Source organism: Pteropus vampyrus, unplaced genomic scaffold (assembly GCF_000151845.1).
Source record: "Pteropus vampyrus isolate Shadow unplaced genomic scaffold, Pvam_2.0 Scaffold23, whole genome shotgun sequence".
NCBI lineage: Eukaryota > Metazoa > Chordata > Mammalia > Chiroptera > Pteropodidae > Pteropus > Pteropus vampyrus.
In genome coordinates, this window is record NW_011888804.1 from 1,671,518 (window position 1) to 1,693,649 (window position 22,132).

General features: G+C 47.6%; 1 protein-coding gene across 1 annotated transcript; it reads right to left on the minus strand.

Annotated features, from left to right (window-relative positions):
• Window positions 1-1,393: 1,393 nt before the first annotated feature.
• Window positions 1,394-15,820, minus strand: P2RX4 (purinergic receptor P2X 4). Its single transcript, XM_011355772.2, has 12 exons — window positions 15,621-15,820; window positions 11,340-11,487; window positions 8,600-8,671; window positions 8,433-8,505; window positions 7,925-8,021; window positions 6,139-6,219; window positions 5,893-6,034; window positions 5,658-5,794; window positions 3,122-3,215; window positions 2,907-2,972; window positions 2,474-2,569; window positions 1,394-1,961 (listed from the first exon to the last, which is right to left on the minus strand). Exons 1-12 carry the CDS (start codon window positions 15,752-15,754, stop codon window positions 1,935-1,937), a joined length of 1,167 nt encoding a protein of 388 aa, XP_011354074.1. The 5' UTR covers window positions 15,755-15,820; the 3' UTR covers window positions 1,394-1,934.
• Window positions 15,821-22,132: the final 6,312 nt, after the last annotated feature.

Below are 22,132 nucleotides of genomic sequence, written 5' to 3' on the forward strand. Positions count from 1 at the left end.
CTGTGAGGAGCCGTGCCACATGACACTTCACCCCACGAGGAAGGTATTAACTCCGTTTCATGGACCGTCAGCTGAAAACAGGCTCAGAAAAGGTAAGTCATTTGAGTTTACAGCATCTCGACAGGTGCCGGTTTTCATGGCGTCTGGAGACTGTTTTAGAACTGGATCCCTTTTCCGGATTAGAGGCCGAGGATGCCCTTGCATTCCAAATGCGAATCTAGCCCATGGCATTGCTCTACTGGCTTCACACTTCAGTTTTCTGTTATCAAGGACAGCAGATGAAGTCTCAAAGAGTCCTGTGCCGTAGCTGCAGAAATACAGCAGCGAAGTACCGGCCGCTAAGACTCAAGAGCAGGTGTTCCTGTTAGAGACGCCACTGATGGAAGCTAAAAGAATGCACACAGGTGCATCACTTCGCAGTGTTTCATTGGTTTCAGAGACTCGCGGAAGCCCATCCCCGGATGCCAGGTTGAAGGACCCCCTACTTACGAGGCAGCACCAGAGAGCCGACAAACGGGGGTGTAGCTGAATGCAAGATGATTCTGGTGAGTAAAATCAGCAATGCCACCCCCACCTCTCACCCCAACTAGCTTTAGCATCTGTCTCAGAAAAGGAAAGCTAAAAAGAGTCTCCCCCACTCCAGTAACCATCGCTCCTTAGCCTGCAAGATAAGCCATTTCTAAAAATTCCAGCTCCATTTGACCCATGTGTTCAAGCAGGCATTTTTCAAAAAAGGCAGCAAAAACCAGAGCTTTTTCAAAAGGGGTTCAGTAAACTTTTTCTTTCTCCCAACGCAAGAAGAGCCCAGACTGGTCATTTATCCAACAGAAGAAGGGCACTTTTAAAATAAACCGTTCCTTCAGGACTTGGAAATGAAGTCATGACAAGGGGGAGGGCAAGCTGCTTTCTTTAGGGAGATCCTGAACACCTGATGCAAAATTAAGTCGGTGTGAAGGCTGAGCTAGAAATAGCTTCATTAACATTTTGAACCAGTGGCAAGGTAGGAGTAGGTGGTGCTGATTTTGGTTGGAAACTTCTGGAAAGCACATGGGGAGGGGAGAGGATAAGCCATTTTCATGTTACCCAGCGTTGTGTTCCCTAGAGTGGAGTATCACCATTTTATATAAATTGTAAGCACAGGTAAGGCAGGTGGTCACTACAAGAAAAAATATCTTGTAAACGCTATGGGAGCACAACCTAATGTTAAGAACAAAATTCGTAGGCCTTTAAGAGAAATCTAAAGTAGGAAAAAAAATAATAAATGTCTACGCTCCAGCAACAGACTGTTTCAGGAACCTTATCTGAGCACAGTGAGCTGGGACAGCGAACGGATTTGCAGGTCAAAGTAAAAGAGAAAGTTCTAGCTCATGCTGTGGAACCACACAGACAAAGATTAAGAAAATCATTTGTTTTAATGTTTGGTCCTCAATCACCTCAACACAGCTCTTCTCAAAAGAGAAGCACTACGTCCACCTCATGATTGCATGACAAAGTCTGTGTGTGGGGCGGGGAGGGCGGCAGGGGAGGAGCAGTGGCCCAGGCACACTACAAGTCTAGTGGTGACACCCAGGTGTTCTTGCTTTCTGGATAAAGTACTTGAACAGAGCTGCTGGGCCTGCCTTGCAGAGGGCTGTAGAGGGGAGCTTGAGGAAGCAACGTCACTGCCTGTGGGCCTTAGCTCACCCGAAGGACCCCAAGTTGAAGAACATCAAAGGTGACCCAGCCAAGAACAGACCAGTAACTGCTGCAGAGTGGTTTCCTCTGCAATCCTACAACAAACACAGGAGCAGCTGGGCAACCCTGAGTATCTGTGGAGTGGACACTGACTCAATCTGGAACATTCTCCAGGGTGCCGTGGCAGCCTTTTCTCCCTTCTCTTTGCTCGCCACTTTGCTTTGATGAGGGCTGTGGGGAGCCTGGGTCTGGGGTAGGCATCACCGATCCATCTCACTGTCGATACCCTGCAAAGAACGAAAAGTTTATCGTTAATCAATACGCTTACGGATAAATGCACACCCGCCCCGCGCTGCCCACGGGCAAGCCAGGAGCCTTTCTTGAGGACTGTGGCAGCCCTTGGGAACTGTGCGAACTCTAGTTGGTCCTCGCACACTGGTCTCAAAGCACGGTCCCCAACCCCTCTTCCTATGCAAGGCGAATTTAAGTAGTATGTGGACATAAATTTTGTCATCATATCCATTATAAACAACCTGAGATGTCACTAATTAAAATGAGGCTAGATTTTAGAGTGAGTCTATTGGAAGAAAAGTATGAAGTAAATACCAGTCTAGATGGTACAGGAATGGAGATGACGAGAGTGGCACGTGACCACCTGGACTGATGACACACCTAAATAGCGCCAACCTTTGTACTAGGGCCTCCCTCAGGCGGGCCCGGCACTCAGGCTTCTCACCTCTGACACAAGAGCAGATGAGGTAAGGTGCTTCCCGCCTGCTGAGGTCAGCCGGTGGCCTACCTGCTCGTAATCTTCCACATATTTGTATTTCTTCTCCCGATAGTAGAATCTTTTCTTCATGCAGTAGAGGACTATGACGTCACACAGCACTGTGGTCTGAATGTAGCACGGCGAGAGAAACAATGAGAATATTTTAGTCCCTGTTATTCTGTGTGTGCCCCTTCCCACAAAGCCTGGACTCTCTCGAGGAAGAGAGAGAGGCTCCTCCATCTCTTGGGAAGGGCGAGGCCCTGAGGGGCACGGTCTTCGGGAAGGGAAGATGGAGGTGGCGATGGGGGTGAAGGGACACAAGCCCAGAGGGACAAGTCTAGAAACAAGTCTAGGGTCGAGGGGGAAGAGTCAGGCCGTTAGCTGAGGGGCTCGCTGGCTGTGCTAAGGATTGCTGAGGAGGGTCCCAGCCCCAGGGGTGAACAGAGGGGTCTAAGTCACTCACCACCCCCAAGAGCGCCAAGCCGGAGCCGATGTTGATCATGGTTGGGATGATGTCAAATTTCCCAGCCTGTATGTGATGGGAGAAAAATAAAAGAGTTGCGATCGGGGCGGGCGAGAGCCGGTGAAGAGTGGGGAGGGGGCCCCTGGCCCCTGGTCCCTGGCCAGCCGAGAAGGGGACTGGCAGGGGCCGAACGAGAGCAGTCGGTGGCCGGCTACCTTCCCGAACACAATGATGTCGAAGCGGATGCCGTAGGCCTTGATGAGTGTGCGGTGCTCGGTGCCAGCTGGGTCGTTGTAGTACTTGGCGAACCTGGGGAAAGGAGGACACGTTACAGGGACAGGCACAGGCCAGCGTGACACAGCGGCTGGACCTACCCTCTGGGTCCTGGAGGGGCGAGGGATGTCACAGTGGAACTCCCTGAGGCCTCGCAGAGTTGGCACTGGCCAAAGAGTCACTCTGCTCTGCCTGCTGAGCAGATGACGCTTGAGCACCTTGGGGCCTCTCCCAGCTCAGGAAGCAGGAGGGCTGGCCTGTTGACAAAGAGGGCGCCAGGGCCCAGGGATGTGGGAAGAGCTCCCTGCTCCGTGGTCGCTGTCACCTCCTATGGCGTAAGCCAGAACCTCTTGTTCTAAATGTCCTTCCTTCCTGGCAGCCAAGCCACCTGCCTCTCTCAAGGAAACCCTGGCCACTTCCAGGGAGAGTGTGGCCAGCCAGCAGCAGTGTCCAAGACGGTGGGTGGGGGTACCCAAACATTCACGAAACTCATAGCATCGGCATTGGGCTTTTTTAAAAAAAGAATCATTGATCCATCGGTGGATGAATGGATAAATAAAATGTGGTACATCTACACAATGGAATATTATTTGGCCATAAAAAGGGATGAAGTACTGATAGACTACGAGGATGAACCTTGAACCTTGAAAGAAACATGATGCTAAGTGAAGCGAGAGTCGGAGGAGGCCCCACATTGTCTGATTCCACTTGTATCGAGGACCAGAATAGGCAAATCCATAGACACAGAAGGTAGCTTAGTGGAAGCAGATTGCTGGTTGCCAGGGGCTGCGGTAGGTGGGGGACGGAGAGGTGGTGATGGCTAAGGGGCACGGGTGATGGGGATGTGTTGAGGCGATGAGAATTCTGAAATTGGTGATAGCTGCGCAACTCTGAATATGCTAAACATGGTTGAGTCTACACTTTAAATGGGTGAGCTGTATGATATGTGAACCTCGCATCGATAAAGCCATAAAGGAAAAGACACGAGGGGAAATGGGGGGGGGACAGCCAGTGAGACGCGGTACCGTTAGCTGCCGTTTTATGCAGGGGATCCACTGGGAGCCTAAACTCTTGGCCCACGATCTGTCTGGCCCACAACTTCCCTGTCGTGGTCCGGGCCTGGGGAATCTCAGGAGGGGCCTGATGCTGGCGGAGGTCAGGAGGGTGGGTGGCCTCAAGAGGGTCCCATCAACTTCTCTCTGTTCTGGGGTTCCAGCCCAAGCTTGAGGTTTTCCACAGTTCTGGTTTCTACAAGAACTGTGTGACAGCATAGACAGAGCGACACAAATCTAACTCCCTTACTGAAAAAAAATTCAAGCATCTACTCTTCTATCAGTGAGCCAGATGGTTCAAAAGTACAGCCGATCCTACCTGCACTTGATTCCATGCGTCGCCACTAGAGGGAGACAGGGGCAACACAAAAGCATCACTGACCTACTCAGGTGGCCCCTCGGGAGGCCTATTTTTAAGACTGGCCGTGTGTGTAAAAGACACGACAGAAGGCACGTGAAAATGTACGTGGCTTCAGATTTTACTGCCTCAAGAAAGTGGCAAACATGACCCTGGGCCCTGACCCCCTCATCAGATTACCAGCTGTACTGGGTTCAATATCGTTTCCCAGAATTCATGTCTACCTGAAACCCATGACTGTGACCTTCCTTGGAAACGGGGTCACTGCAGATGTAATTAGTTAAGACGAGGTCACACTGAATCAGGGTGGGCCCTGAATCCAAAATGACTGGTTTCCTAATGAGAAGAAGGAAGGACACAGAGACACACAGGGGAAGAGGCCACGTGATGACGGAGGTTTGGAGCGATGGGTCTACCAGCCAAGGGCCACCGAGGAGTGTCAGGAGCCACCGGAAGCTGGAGGAGGCAAGGAAGGAGCCTGGCCCTGCTCACACCTGGATTTCAGGCCTCCAGCCTCCGGAACTGTGAGGGAACTAAGTCCTGTCATTTCCAGCCCCCGAGTTTGTTGTTGCCTTTTACGGCAAACCTCAGGAAACTAATACCCAGCACTTTCAGCAGAGAAAGACCAGCGAAGGCCTTTCCCAAGGCTAAAACCTGTCTCCCCTGCACGTTGGCGATTCCGGGGGCAGGCCCGGTCTCGGAGAAGCCCATTTCCAGGTCGGGCCCCGGAGGCCTCTTGACTGGAGGACCGGATCGCAAGCTCATCCACTCTACAATCTGAGCGGAGGTCCTGGCTGAGGCTGGCTCGAGAAAGCTGAAGCAGCCCGCCTCTCTTGACCGCTCTGCAAATTGTCTCAATGTATTTCTTGAGGCAAGAAAGGGCATGAAGGGCCCTCTGGGGCCAGGATGGCACAGGCACAGGGCCCCTCCCTGGCACCTGGCCTCCCCACCTGCTCGTGGGGGCTGCCTGAATGCTGCTCTTTGGTGGGCGTGGGTTCCCCCACTGGGGAGTGAGCCATCCGCCATCACCCCCCACGCACGGGAAACAGGGCCTGAGCTCACATGCACCTGAAATTGTAGCCGGGAGACACATTGTGGTCCGTGTCCCGGGTGTCCAGGCGGCGGAAGGAGTACTTGGGCAAGCAGAGGGAGGCAGCTCTGTCCAGGTTGCAGTCCCACCTGATCTGGATGCCTATGATGCCTCCCTGTGGGTTGCAAGCAGAGACAGAGCAAGCTTTCCTCCGGGCCCGTTCCGGAACGAGGTGTGTCAAAGACCGGAAGAAAAGCCAGGGCCTGCGCCTACCTCGATGGCCATGTCTTGGAAGCTGTGTCCTGCATTCTCCACTATTTTGCCGAGGCGGAAGATGGGGCAGAAAGGATCTGTTAGAGCATCATAAATGCACGATTTGAGGTAGGTCGTGGTGATGTTTGGAAGAATATTCCTCCTAAAGTTGGGAGGAAGCAGAAAACAGGTGCGAGGAAAATCTCAACAAAGAGCCGGAACTGTGTCCAAGACATCGGTGAACTCGCACAGCTGGCCTCGACTTACTTGCTGAAATTAAATTTGGGATACCAGATGTTGTTCTTGACCAAAAGGGTGAAGTTTTCTGCAGCCTTTAAATAAGCAGGTCTGAAAAAAAAAATAACGTATTGATTATAACATTGTTATTGTTACTGTGAGTACAAATATAAGTACGCTCACATACCTATGTAATATTTTTCAAAAATATATACACGTATGTCTTAAAATGTCACTTTGTCAAAAAAAAAAAAAAAAGTCTAGTATTTTCTACTCCTCTGAATAAATACTGGGTCAAGAGAGGAGACCATAGGCCAAGGCTTCTGGTTCCTTCGGCTCATGGCCTCCTGCCCAAGGCCATGGGGACCGAAGAGCCTGAGAGACAGCTGAGGAGAGGCAGTGCCCAGTGGCCCCGCTGGAAACCACCCAGCTGTTGGGTTTCAGGGTTTGCTGCCTGCAGTTTCTCTCAGGGGAATGCTCAGTAGATCTGGTTTTACCAAAGTCAAAGCAAAGGTACATTCACCTATAAGGTGGATCCTGACCTCTCAAAATTACACAGAAAGTGGTGTCTGCTGGCCCATGGCTTCTTCTCAGAAGGGCCACGTCAGCTGCTGGCTGACGATATGAGTAGACCTGCCCCCAAGGGGACCCCACTTCTTTGCTGGATTTCTACAAGAGAATCTGGCGCTGTAAGCTGACCCCTCTGTGGGCAAGGCCTCCCTTGAATCAGTTGGAATCTTTGAAATTATAAACCATAGTCTTCCCAACCCTGAGACAGGAGCAAGGCCAATGACAATGAGGAGAGCTGAGCTTGTCACCACTGCTGACAACTGAAGGCCTTGACCAACACACAGCTCTTGGGGCTTCAAATTCCCTCCTCCCTCTATCAGGGATGGCTTGTGTCAGGGTTTTTCAAACTTCTGTCATTCTCTATGCCATAACTTTTCCCCCACATCTGTGCATCTCATGTGTTCAGTGGCATCTGGCACACTGTCGTGCAATCCTCACCTCTACCTAGTTCTAGAACATGTTCAGCACCCCGAAAGCAAACGGCGTACTCATTAAGCGGTTACTATCTGTTCACTTCCCCCTTCAGCCCCGGGGAGCTGCCAATGCACTTCCTGTCTCTACGGCTCTGTCTGTTCTGGATATTTCGTATGTGGTCTTTCGTGTCTGGCTCTCACTCCGCATCACGTTTCCGAGGTTTCGTCCACGTCGAAGCGTGTGTCAGAACGCCATTCCTTCGTAGGGCTGAATAATATTCCACTGTGGGGATGGACCACTGTGGTCCATCTGAATTTACCTCTTCATCTGCTGGTGAACATTTGGGTGGTTTTCACCTTTAGGATCAACTCACTTGTTGATAGACATTCATTTTGAAATGAAACTTTCTATCATGGCCATAACAACAAAAAACACATCATTTGCCACACGTTAGAGGTCTTTGTTCAAGTGAAGTCAAAACAACGTTACTATAAGCTGTCGTTAAAACTGTCTGCCCATGGTGCCGATGGGGTCCTGTTGCTCATGAGACGTGGATTTAAGTCACTCTAGGCTCTGCGGACTGCTTCCCTCAGTTACTTGCAGCTGATGGCCCCAACACAGAAATAAGTCATCTGCTCTCTTCTCATGACAAACACTGGGACCCACCTCGCCACTGATGGTTGCTGCCTGTGAGAACCACCACCCCGGGGACGCCTGGCTCCACAGGGACGCCAAGGGCACGAAGCCACGACACGCAGGCTTCACTCGCTCCCCTGCCGCCTTCCCTGAGGCCCGAGAGTTCAGGCACTTCTTTCCCTCGGTCAAGACTCACTTTGGCACATGTGTGTCATTCTCTACCGGGCACCAGCCTGCCACCTCGCACGTCTTCACAGTTGCGTTGAACGGCACACACTTTCCTGTTTCAACTCCTGCAGGGGTGAGGAGGGCCGAGGTCCACAGAGGGTCTCCTCGTCTCTACTTGTGTGAGGCAGAGGGCGGAAGCCTCGCCACAGCAGCCTGTGCAATCAACCTTGAGCTATTCCAAGTCTGGGATTTAGACAGGGTCCAAAAAATTGGAATCGGAGGAAAATGGGTGCCTGAGTCGCGGGCACATCTCTTGTTCTGCCAATTGCGGGGTTGGGGTGAAGCCAAGTCACAGCATAGGGCAAGATCTGGGACGGCTTCTGGGATGCGGACAACAGGTGACTGTCGAGGGGGGTCCTGGGACCTCAATCTGGACACGGGTCACGTGAAGATTTGGGGGGCTGTGGGAGACCTGTTTACCCTGAGATTATCGGAGGAGCCGCACGGGGCGGCAACCTGCCATCACGTGTTCGTACCGTTGCTGTGGGTTCCCGTGGAGCCAGCAACACAGTTGGCATCTGACTCACACACATTGGTCTCCTCTGGAGTCTGGAAAAAGAAAGGACGAGAGAAAACAAGTTCCACGCGGCCCAGCCCCACGGGCAGTGGGTCAGGCCGGAGCTCTTCCCGAGAAACTGCCTACCTCGGGACAGTGGCCTTGGGTCTGGTTCGTGGTGACGATCATGTTGGTCATGATGAAGAGGGAGTTTTCCTCCTGCAGAGTGGGCGGAGGAGAGAGAGCACTGCCATGTCACCCTCGGCGGAGCCGAGCAGGGTCGCGAAGGAAGCCAGACGCTCACTGAACAGGACAGTGCCTCTCACTTCTCCCACGTGCCATGCAGAGCACCATTTTAAGAAACCGATCTTGTGGTCCCCCATTCTCTCTCATGAGGGTTTATAACCTCACTGAAAACAGGGACTCAAATACTTCGAGTACGTGCGTTCACAGCATTATTCACAACAGCCCCAAGGGAAAAACAACCCCAGTGTCTATCGACAGATGAACGGATACACAAATTGTGGTCTACGCCTGCAACGGGATACGACTCAGCCCTAAAAAGGAGTGAAGCACTGACACCTGCTACCACGTGGACAAACCTCAAAAACACGACGCTGAGTGAAAGACACCAGTCACGAAGGACCACACACTGTGTGATTCCAGTGAAGTGAAATATCTAGAATAGACAAATCCATAGAGACAAAAAGTAGATTAGTGGTTGCAGGGGGGTGACAGAGGGTGGGACAGAGAGTGACTGTTTAATGAGTATGGGGCTTCCTTTGAGGGAGATGAGAACATTCTGGAACTAGATTGAAATGATAGTTGCACACTGTGAATGTGCTACATGCCACTGAATTTTTCTTTTTGACATGATTGCTATTATGATATATGAATTTCACCTCAATTTAAAAAGAGTCTGTAACCTAAAACGGGTCCTTCACAAAGCCTGAGGGAAAAGAGCCAACAAGCGCTGAAAACATCCTTTGCCAAACGGATTACCTCCGAGGTACAAAAACATGAGGCCTTAAAGGTCTCAAATTTGGCTGGTTTTCTTTCCTAACTGGAATTAAAATAAATAAAATGTTCTAGCATCGACTCCATCAAGGTCAGCAACTGACACTTCTCTCTTTGAGAAGGTTCTGTTTTCTCATAAGTATGAAGGTGCCAAATGGTTAATTATTAGAGTTGTTTATAAATTCTAGAGCAATTTGCTTGGGAGGAGACTGAAGAATTGCTAATAATGGCCTCCCAGTGTAAGGAGGACGAGGCAAGGACCTCCCCCCCACCACAAGGATTGTAGCTGAACCTCCCCCTCGCTCAGCGCTGCCATTCTGAAATGAAATGCCAGAAGCTTTCTCTCAGCATTTCATCCTCCTGGGAAGGGCGGAGTCAGCGCTGGGAGCCACCTGGGGGACTAGAGTAACTCGAGTACTAAGGGGTCTGTAGGGATCCTCACCCTCAGGGCTGATAAGGTGGCAGAAGCTCTGAGAGTAGCTGGCATTTTCCAAAGAAAAACCGAGAACAAACAATGCTGGGAGACGAGGAAATGACCATAAGAGGAGGGACGAGGGTGTGGCAGGAGGCCCAAGTCTCTCTCCTGGCACCTGTCAGGTTCCCAGGTGTTCTATGTGTAAGCTCACTGTTTACCTGATGCATACAGAAGGCTGCACCTACGCCGCTCCTGAGTTAGACGTGAACAACTCAGTGCGGTTAACTCTCTGGTTCCTAGTTCTTATGTATTTTAAGTTTAGGGCAATTTCAGTCTGGAAGTGAGTCAGGTCGATGTGATGCAAACAGATGTTTGTGTTCTATCTTGGGAGAAGCTGAAGGGCATTGTGAACGCTCACAGAGAGAGAGCCCTGTGGAACTCACACAGCCCCCAGCCTGGATCCAAGATGGAATGCAGTTGCCGCGTGTTCCTTTCTATGGAGCGGCGGAAGCAGGGGGCCAGTGACCTTCCTCGGTTCTAGAAAACAGACCCAGGGCTTGGTAGGTCGAGGCCATGCCTTTGTAGGAAGCAGAGGTCTCTGTTGAGACAGGTGTGTGCCAACAGGGCCAGCTACCTCCAGCCAACTACCATTTGACCTCTATGGCTCAATAACCCTGTCTCCCCTCTGAGCACCCCACAAGACCCTTCTCTTAAGAAGGCAGGGGGACAATGAACACACCTGAAGGAAGTTTTCTGAAGTCCTTGATTTCCACTGCATAGCTCTGAGCCAAGAGTTGACAGCTTATCTGCGTGTAGCCACCTCAGTTACCCTAGCATGTAAGCCATCTGGAGGGATAAATCGGGGTTTGACCGCGTGGAGCACAGCCATTACCAAAGAGAGAGAGAGTCAATATTTGACTTAGAGCTTTGTGGATTAACGAAGCCAGAGCCTAGGATGCTGCATCAAACACCTTCTTACCTTTGTTTCCTGATGGAATCCTATGTAGGTATGTCTGTTTCCTTCTTGTTCGGCTTTTGGTCTCTAGTTGCTGTTAAAGTTTTTAATGTTGTCTGAAAAGGTTTTTGTGAGTTTACAACCATAAAGCAAATATATAATATAGAAAGATGATATTTCCACCTGAATTTTCCCCAGGATTTAAGACATTTGTCTTTTCACCCGTCAGGCCTTGAGACAGACCGAGTTGTCCACATGGAAAGTTTTCTATGTTTAGGCCAGCCATGTTTTAGAGCCGAAGAAAAATAACCGATTGACTATTAGATCGTAATAGCCAAAAGGAGAGCTGTCTGCACCACTTCCTTGGACGAACACCGTTAGCCTGAGCATCGGCGATGCTAGAACGCTGGGCGCGCCAACCATGAGTCAAGTGTGCAAAGTCAGCAGAGAGAGAGGAGCTACCTAGAGGCTTTCGCGTCCCGTCACAGTGGGCAGCCTACCTGGGCAGGAATCACGTAATCAGCCACATCCCAGATCCGGAATCCCAGTTTCGAAGTGTTGGTCACAGTCACGCCCTTGGCTTTGGTAGTAACTGAGCTGACCACAGAGTCCATTTCCTGGTAGCCCTTCTCCCACACCAACACCCACCTACAAAACAAAACAGGCCTCTTGAGTTGTAATTAGGATCTGGCGAATTTAAATGGATGCTAGGGAGCCTCTGATAGCCAGTGGCTGAAAAAATCATGTTCGCTAATTACGTGGCTTTGCAAAAGCTGCTTAACTTTGTGGGGGGCGGGGGGGACTCCATTTTCACTTCGGTAAAACAGGCACAAAGGCACCTAAACCACAGGGTGGTTTGTGGGAAATGAATGAGTTTCGAGTAAAGCACTTAGCACAGTGATCAGCACAGAGAAAATGCTCAATGAACGATGTCTTCATTATTATGTATTTGCATCGCATCACCAAGAGATAATAAAAATTATGATAATTACCATTTAAGTGTTTTTAGGTGCTGGGCACTGATCTAAGCTAATCCTGACCACTTTGTAAGGCAGGTATCATTATTACCATCTCCATTTTACAGACAGGAAAACTGAGGCACAGAGAGGTTAAGTCACTTGCCCAAACTCACACAGCTGGTGGGTCGCATAGCCGGGGATATGACCTTAAGCCTCCTGCCTCTGAAGCCTATTCCCTTGCCCTCTAGGCTACACTCCCTCTAGAAAAGAGACTCACTCCTTTCAAATAGCTTTTTATAGCAGTTTTTATTTTTTTCTCTCCAAGAATTCAAGTCACATTATGCTTCTTTCCTCTGAAGTGGGGACATTACTGTAAGCCTGAATAATTAAAATTCTAAAGGCGTCAGGACACCTGAGAACAGACCGAAGCCAGCCGATCTCTGGTTCATGTGTCAGCTCCACCATTCGCTGCTAGGCATAACTTTGGCCAAGCTGCTTAACTGTTCTGTGCCTCATTTCTCCCATCTTTAATATGAGAATGATAACAGGATGTCACAGCATTGTTGTTGTGAGGTTTTATAAGTTAATGCATGTTAAATGCTTAGAACGATGCTTGTGAGTCACCAGCGGTAGGCTGACATTGGCCGTGATGGGAGCAGCTGCACCATGGAAATTGGCCAATACTACAAATCAGAACTCTTCCCCACCGGAGCTATTGTTAAACATCTCCCGGTGACTATTATTGTTATATTTTCAGGATCAAGAAATGCTAGCATCCCTCTCCCCTCCTTATAATGCTGCAAACTTCAGAAATTCATTGGATTTGGTTACTTATTTCTGGGTTTGTCTGATCTGAGCAGTCTACAAATGCATTGCCCATCCTAGAGATGGGCTTTTTCTCTAACAAGTCCTCTTCTCCAAGGTTTCTAGGAGTTCAGCTGCAAAATAAGCTTCCATTTAATTCTAGTTGGACACACTGAAATTTAGGGCAGGAAGGTCACTAGTATTTTACCACCAGTACAGTGGGCTAAATCAGAGACACATGGTTTCATACGATTTCCTCATCTGTGACTGATAAACTGAGAAATGCGTGTTTGTTTCTTTTTGAGGAAGCATTGCTGTAGGTCACTAGGGAAAAAAGCCCACAATTTCGCTAAGAATAAGTGGATCAGTAAGTTAAGAAATGAGTTTGAAAAAGAAAGCCCTTAATTTAAATCCTGAATCAATTTTGATCATAGCAAGATGGGTAAAAGCAAAGCATTTACTGCCTGAAAAATCCTCCTAATCAAGGTGGAGAACTTCATAGGAACCGTAGAAAGCTGGGCTGCCCAGGAGAAATATAACATGAACCACACATGTACTTTAAAATTTTCTAGCAGCCATGTTAAAAAAATAAAAAGAAACAGATAAAATTAATTTTAATGATATATTTATGTAACCCAATGTATTTTAACATGTTATCAATATAAAATGTGTTAATATGTTTTACTGTTTTTTTGTGTGTGTGTGTACTATGTCTTACAAATCCAGTGTGTATTTTACAGTGATACCACATTTCAACTTGGAGTAGGAACATTTCAAGTGCTCAACAGCCACACGTGACTGGTGGCTACCCTATCGTACAGTGCAGATATACAGTATAAGTATCTCCTTATCCACTGGGGATATGGTCCCAGACCTCCAGTGGATGCCAGAAATTTCGGAGAGTACCGAACCCTATGTGTACTAAGTTTTTTCCTATGCATACATGCCTATGATGAAGTTTAATTTATAAATTGGGCACAGTAAGAAATGAACAACAATAATAGAACAATTTTAACACTATACGGTAGTTAAAGTTATATGAATGTGGTCTCTAACTGACCTGATGACTGAGACTAATGTGGTCTCTAACTGACCTGATGACTGAGCTATTAAGTGATTAACAGGAGGGAATCTTATACAGCAGGGGTCCCCGACCCACAGTCCTGGACCAGTCCGGTCCGCACAGCAGGAGGTGAGCGGTGGGAGACAGCGAAGCTTCATCTGTATTTGTAGCTGCTCCCCAGCGCTAGCGTCATGGCCTCAGCTCCACCTCGGATCATCAGACATTAGATTCTCAAAGGAGCACCTGTCCCTGGTGCCAGAAAGGTTGGGGACCGCTGGTATACAGCAGAGAGATGCTGGAAAAAGGATGATCACATCCCAAGTAGGGTGGAGCTGGATACCACAAGATTTTATCATGCTGCTCAGAACAGCGTACAATTTAAAACTCATGAATTGTTTTTTTTTTTTTCTGGAATTTTCTATTTAATATTTTCGGACCTTGGTAACTCAAACTGTGGAAAGCGGAACCATGAATGGGGGAGGGGGACACTAACTGTAGTTTCAAAAGTCTAGAACTTTAGAGATTCCTAAAGGTGTATGTAAACTGATCTTCCCACGAGCATCACAAGCCAAGAGGACAAAGCTGTATGAGAACTCCTGATGCCAGATGTTTCAGGTCCAACCCAGCAATGCAAGCTTCGATAACCGGCGAGTACTGGGTCTGACAATTTAGGGGGGCATCCCAATCACCAGGGTGGGGTGCGGAGCTCATGATGGGACTTAATGAGACTCGGGTCCAAACCTGGGGGTGGGCTAGGTTGTTCTGATGTACAGGCCATACCTGCAAAGCCATTTTATTGAATAATGTCAGAACCTACTGCTGCTGGGCTGATAGATGTTAGAGGCCAAACCTGCCTGATTCTGTGAATTCCCTTGGGCGGTGTTAACAGATTCCCAGCGCCACCCAGTTTACTTATAAACAATCCCTCAGGTGAGTCTTTCATGATCAGGTAGATTTGCGAAACACTAGGACACTGGTTCCCAAACTTTGCTGTGCTTCAGAATCACCTGGGTCATTGGTCATACTCGATAGCAATGAAATCAGAAGGTCTGGGGATGGCAGCCAGCAATCAATGATTTTTAAAAGATTCCCAAATGGCTATATGTGTAGTTTGGGGACCACTGATTAGGCCTTTTAACAAAAGGAACGAGGGAGCAGATAACATCTGTCAGCTCAGCAGCTGTAGACACCATAATACCCCGGGTGACCTTGAAAACAGGCTCAGTTGGCAAGTTAATTTCCACCTCCTCTCCTGAGTTTCATCCAATTGTAAGGGGTGCATTCAGTCAAACGATTGGTGAGGGATGATGGTGGCAGGACATAGCTAAGCAAAGAAGGCAGCATAGGGAGCGAAGAGGCAAAGGCAGGTACTTATACTAACGAGGCCACAAAAACGAAGGAAAAGAACTTTGAATGCTTTCTGGAAGTGTGACCTCTCTACTATCTTGGGTCACCACAGTGCTGAAAGGGCATGACGGGAAGCCACAGACTCAAAAGGAACCAAGCGGAGATTCCAAACTTCGGTTTCTGCCAAGCAGAGCATCAGAATGGGAAGCGAATAACAAAGATTGAGACATTTAGAGCAAAGCGCTGTCGTTCCCCTCAAGCCAAAGAACATCATGGAGCAAGTCAGAAGGACAAGAAGCAGAAAGCGAGCATGACGGTCTTAGCCAGGCTTTGCCCTTAAAATATAGCATCAAGCAGTGTCCTGTTCCCGGAGCCTGGCACCAAGCCAGTTCCCCGTGGACTTGCCCGTGGCTTAGGGTCCGGGAAGGGGTCTGTCACCCGGCTCGGGGCGCTACGCCCTGGACTCCACCTGGAGGGCGCCGGCGGGGCTCGCCCCATGAGCATCGGCAGGTGCACGGCCGGGACTCGCAGGCGGCAGTCCCCCGGCCGTCGGGTCGCGTCCCCCCAGTCTCGGACCCCCAGGGGTCGCCGCGCCCGGCCGCGCTCACCCGATGACGTAGGCCAGGATGAGCAGCTGCACGGCCCGGTTCATCAGCCCCACTTTACGGCTGCGGATGAGCACGATGCGCGGCGTGTCGTACTCGAACAGGAAGGCCGCCAGCACGGAGCAGCATCCCGCCATGGCCGCGCCCGCCGCCGCGCCGCGCCGCGCTCCGGCCCGGCCCGGCCCGGCCTCGCCACCCGCCGCCTCGCGGCGCCCCGGAGCCCCGCCCCGGAGGCCCGGCTAGTCCCGGGCGCCCGCGTCGGCGGGGGAGGGCCCGGAAGGGGGCGGCGCGGGCCCGCGGAAGGCATGACCCTCGGGTACGAGCGACGCCCCCAGACGGCGGGAGACAGGGCGACCGTGGGGCGGGGGGAACCTCTCAGCGGGATGGGGCCCGTGGGGGAGGGGCGACCTCCCCCTTGGGGACAAATGACCCCTCCTCAGGAGTCGGGCGAGGGAGTAATGACCCCCTCGAGACGGCGGGTGAGAACAAGCGAACCCTGTAGTGGGGGGCGGGCTCTACCAGGAAGGAGTGACCAGGGAGGACGAGTGACCCGCCCCCGCCTCAGAGGGGCCGGGCCAGGGCGGAGGGTCGGGGGTGGGGGGAGAGAGTACGAGTGACCCCCTCGGGACGAGTGACCCCCTCGGGACGGCTGGGGAGAATGAATAACCGTGTCTGGGGAGGTGGAGCCCTTGAAGAGAGAGTGACTTCTCCCTGGGGAATAAGTTTCCCCCTCGAGGGCCTAAGTCGAGTCCTAGGGAGGGTTGCTCCTTCCCCAGGACTCAAGAATTTAGGAATGACCTGGGGAGAGCGACGCGAGGGCATTTTAGGAGAAAGAGCGATCCCTTTGGACGTCCACGTTTCAGGCTCTCAGACTGGGAAGCAGGAGACAGCCATGGGGGACAGCACTGCTCTCTCAGCCTCTAGGGGAGAAGCCTCCACCCCAGGTGCCCCAGGAGCCCCTGGCTGGAGCCGCACACCCTATAAAACCCTATAAAACGTACCTCTTGGAGTTGAAGCGAGGCCACGTTCTACTGCAGTTCAGATGCTTCCTTAGTTGCAGGGAGGGGGACGGAGCAGCCAGAGGCAAGTGAGGGGTCTCCGTGGCCATCCCTTCAACTGAGAGAGTTTTATCCAACTTTAGGGAGAATTGGCAACTAGAGGGGGAATGGAGGAAACAACCCCACTGCCACTCCTTGAACATACTTTTTCCCACCGTTTGTTCATTCCCTTCAGGTATGTTTTCATAGGTATGTTTTATATTTAGTTTCATCCATTCATTCAGCATTTATTAATAATCAACTTCCACATGCCAGGCACTGTCGAGTAATCAGAACAAGTCAAAACATCTTACCCTTGTGGAATATAAATTCAAGCAGGTAATTAGTCGTGTATAAAATTTTAGTTTGTAATCATAGTCAGTGATGGCGCTTTTTCATTTCCTGATTCACACTACTTGTTCTGCATGTTACTGCAGACTCATAATTATTTTAAATCTGTGGAATGTCTTTCCCAGAGGGTATGCTATGATCTCCTTAACCACTTTCATCTGATTGCTTTTAGTTTGTGGATCCTATGCATAATATTTGACACAATATTTTAATTCATTTCTTGGATACCAGATTCCTAAGTCACACTACCCTGTTTTTCCAAATATAAAAGTTGAATAATAAGAAATTTGCAGAAAACACACAGCATCTGACTCTAGAGATGGAATAATGTTGAATTAGAGGGAGGAACAGAGCTGCCACCTGCCTCAGTCCAAAATGGTCCAAGGAAAAGATGGTGCCAGGTTAAGCGGGATTTTATTCACTTATTCGCCTGTTTTGTGCTTGGCTGTATTCTTGATAGGGATATGAGGGTGAACAGACAGATGAAGTCTCTGCTAAAATGGAGCTTCATGTAGTTGCTTACATTTTATGTAGAAAAGGAAAACTCAGTCTCTAACTTCTCACTGGAAAGGGACTTAAAAATGCTTTTCCTTAAGAGTCAAAACACATTTCCAGCTCTCGTTCTTATCCCATAGTGATGAGTTGGTCCCGTCCTCACAAATATTGAATTTAAATGGTTTGCTTGTGTTTTGAAACAAAGTCGGTTCAGAGGAATGTAAAAAGACAAGTTTTCCTAAATTACTAGTCAGTGATATATCCTCAAACCCAGCCAGAGAAGCTGATCCCGAAAATTGATTAGGAAAAGAAGCTATTGCATTTACTCTCTTGCCTTTAGGTTATCTCTTTTGAAAAACAGATTTCTTGAGGTATAATTGACATAATAAACTGCATATATTTAAAGTGTACAGTTTCATAACTTTGACATATATACGCACCCATGAAACCATATCACCATAGTGAAGATAGTGAATATATCCAATGTACTGACCAGAATAATTTTAGTTTATGTAAAGTGAAAGTAACTGATGATTACAGTTGGGGCTATAAGATTTAGTTTAAAAAATAAATTACCGTACCAAGACAATTTGAGGAAAGAATAGTCTTTTCAACAACTGATGCTGGAGCAACTGACTGTCCACATTATAAAGAGATGAAGTTGGACCCCCTACCTCACACCATATATAAAAATTAACTCAAAGTAAATCAAAGACCTAAATGTAAGAGCTAAAACTATAAGACTCAGGTGAAAACGTAGGTATAAATCTTTGTCACCTTGGATTAGGCAATGGTTTTTTAGATATGACACCTAAAGCACAGGCGACAAAAGAAAAAAAACAGATAAATTTGACTTCATCAAAATTTAAAACTTTTGCAGTTCAAAGGACACCATCAAGGAAGCGAAAAGACAATCCACGGAATGGGAAAAATATTCGCAACTCGCATGTCTGATAAAGGTTTGGTATCTTAAATATCTAAACTCTTACGACTCATCGATAAAATGACAACTCAATTAAAAATGGGCAAAAGATTTGGATAGACATTTCTACAAAGAAGTTATACAAATGGTTAATTAGGACATGAAAACATGTTCAGTATCATTCGTCACTAGGGAAATGCAAATCAAAATCACAATGAGACGCTTCATCCCACTAGCATGGCTATAATCCAGATGGACAATCAAAAAGATGGCAAGGCTGTGGAGAAAATGGAAGCCTCCTACACTGCTGGTGGGAAAGTCGAATGGTGCAGCCACTTTGGAAAACGGTTTGGCAATTCTTCAAAGTGTTAAACAGAATTACCATGTGACCTAGCAATTCCACTCCCAGGTATGTACCCAAGAGAATGCAAAAGATATGTTCATGCAAAAACTTGTACATGAATATTCATAGCAGCATTATTCCTAATAGCTAAAAAGTGGAAATAACCTAAATATCCGCCAACTGGTGAATGGATAAATCAAATATGGTATAAGCATGTGATAGTATATTATTTACCCATAAAAAAGGGATGAAACGTTGATACATGCTACAAAGCAAATGAATCTTGAAAACATGCTGAGTGAAAGAAACCAGACATGAAAGGTAACATGTTGTATAATTCTGTTTATAGGAAATGTCAGAAGGAGGCAAATCCATAGAAACAGAAAGCAGATTAGTGGTTTCCAGGGGCTGGAAGAGTTAAGAATGAAGAGTGATTGCTAATGAATATAAGGTGTCCGTTTGGGGTCATGGAAATGTTCTGGAAATTTAGTTGCAGAATCCTTGCAAATGTACTAACAGTCGCTGAACTGTACATTTTAAAAGGCAGATATTATAGTACGTGAATTACATATCAAAAAAAGAAATGGAATAAACAACCAAGTCCTCAGAAAAAAAACAAGATACATATCACGAAATAATGGGGCCAAACCTCATGTTCTTTCTTCATAGGGGAACGCCTCAGGCCCTCACACAGAGTTTATTTTTATTTTAGATAAAACTCTAACCGTCTGGCTTATCTGGTATCCTTTGTTGCAGGATAAGCCAGTTCACTGCAAAGTTCTTCCTCTGAAAACTGCCCTTCCTCACAGAGATGGCCCCAGCAGCCATTTTTATACTATGTGACCTTGACCTTATCGGTTGAACAACAGCAGGAACCTGACCCCAACAGGATCAGTCAGTCTCTCCTCTGGCACTGTTGCACTGGGAGAGAGGCAGCCCTTTGTTCTCTACAAGTGACTGGGAACCGAATCGAGTAACCTCGGGTTGTGGCAGAGTCACGTTCATGGAGAACCCAGTAAATGGAATCTGCAGAAGCGAAAGAATGACTCAGATGGGCAAAGGGACGCAGAGGCGAGAGCGCCTAAGAAAATGGCCTCTCGGTTTTTTGCTGAGTTTCTGCTTCTGGATCTGCCCCTTTGGTTCACCTTCGCCTATAAGATACCCCTATAACCTTATAATAAATGTTCATTTTTCCATAAGCGGATAGGCTTCTGAAACTTGGAACTGAAAATATTTTGGTTATGGGGCTAGGTTCCAAGAGATGAAAAATGTACTGTCACCGGTAACGTGGGTGGTAAAACAAATGTTTGTATGAGTGCAGCAAATTAGAGGTGGGAGGCACCTCCTGAGGCCACCAATATTAAGAGCAGCAATAATTGCCCTCCCCCCAAAAAAAGAAAGAAGGCCCTATAAAAAGCCAAGAACTCCAGAAAGCTCTTCAGTCTGGGATGACTTAATTGAGAGGCCAGCAGTAGCTAATCTTGTGTGCCACAGGGTGTCATTTGATTACAGCATGGTAACAATGATGTTTGTCACAGTGGCCTTGAGCCACAAAAGCCCAGGCAGATGAAGCGGTATCCTTTGTTCAGGATTATCTGTAATGAAAAACTGTTTAAATGCTCAGACATTTAAAGATGTAAGGTTCACTTTTCTGGTACATAGACATTGTGAAACAGGTCATTTTATATCATAGTGACAGATACCTGTGGTCCAAACGTATAATTATAGACACCTCCAGAAATAGCACATCTCTTAAATGAGGAACAAAAGTGAGGCATTTTAAATCATTTTATAATTTTGCTATTTCTTTCCCCATGGAGGTTGAAGCTTTTGTGGAACATAGAAAAAAAAAAAAAACCTGACTCTTATCTAAGAGGCTATATGCTGATCACAGATAATCCTCTGTGCCATTTGCTAGATCAGTGGGTCTCAAATCTATCAGATCCAATGTCCCTCTAAAAAGCAAGAGTTGCTAATATCCCATTAGTAGTCCTGAAAGAAATTAATATGGACTAGAATCTGTCTGCACTCAAATGTATATATGTTGGTTTGCATTTTCATAGCAATGTTGAGTTTTTCACATGTTTATTGGCCGTTTGTGTATCTTTGGAGAAATGTTCAGCTTCTTTGCCCATTTTTAAGGTGGGTTGTCTTCTTATTTTAAGTCGTAAGAGTTCTTTATGTAGTCTAGATAGTTTTTTGATCAGATATATGATCTGCAAATGTTTTCTTCCATTCAGTACATACAGTAAATGACAGATTACTCAAGTGGAAAAAATGGGAAGTAGGATATTCTTGCAGATGAACTGGACCTATTTTTGTAATTGTGTCTTGAAATCTCAGGATATTTGACATTTGATCTCTGAGATGTAAAAAGACCTTGAAGACCACATCCTTTGATAGGCAACAGAAACTAGAAGATGGATTGGGAAAAGAAGCCATGAATACGAGAGGTGATGGAGCAGTCGTGAGGTCGACCTGTGGGGACTGTGTCTGATTTTACTGAAAACAACAGTGCTGAAGAGTGAGTACTGTGTGTGCCAGGCTGTGTGTGGGTAGATGTGAGGTTATTTACTAGGTGTGCATCCTTAGGTGAGTTATTTGCTTTTCAGGAGCCTGTTTCTTTATATATAAAATGAAGATCGGTGGTGGTGTATCAAATATGACATCACCTGTACGATAATAGTAACAGGGAGACGGTGCTAAAGGCTTTATAGGCTTTATTTCATTCAATCTCACATGAACCGTGAGGGAGACACTGAGAAACAGAACTGAGACTTAGTGAAATCATTTCAGTGGTTGAGTTGGGATCTGAGTCCATGTCTGTCTGATTCCAGAATCTTTGCTCTTAAAGTCTGAAAATGCTATGAAATCATCTGTCTATTCCAAAATGTATACTATTATGTAGGACTATTTTCCTGGTTCTGTTGCTTGGTGTGTACCAAGGTTAAAGATAACGAGGATGGTGGGGTCACCTTGAAATGGGAGAAATCTTGCTTGCGGAGATGATAGTTATTGGAACCCCATACATGTCATCATGTTCCCTGACATTAGGGCGCAGTGCAATCAAATGTTTTTCAAATTTACTTAGAAGCTATTAGATACCTAAGTATTTGGAAGGATTACTCAACAGACTTGGGAAAATAAGACCCAAAGATAAAGTCCTGTTAGTGTCAAATCTGGTAACTTTCTAAGGCAGCGTCTTAATTACTGTGGTAGAATAATAACCACCGCCCCACACAGGATAGCCATGTTGTAATCTCTGGACCCCGTGGACATGTCACCTTACATGGCAGACGGGCCTTTGCAAGTGTGATTAAGTTAAGGATCTTGAGATAGAGAGGTTGTCCTGGGTTATTCAGGTGGA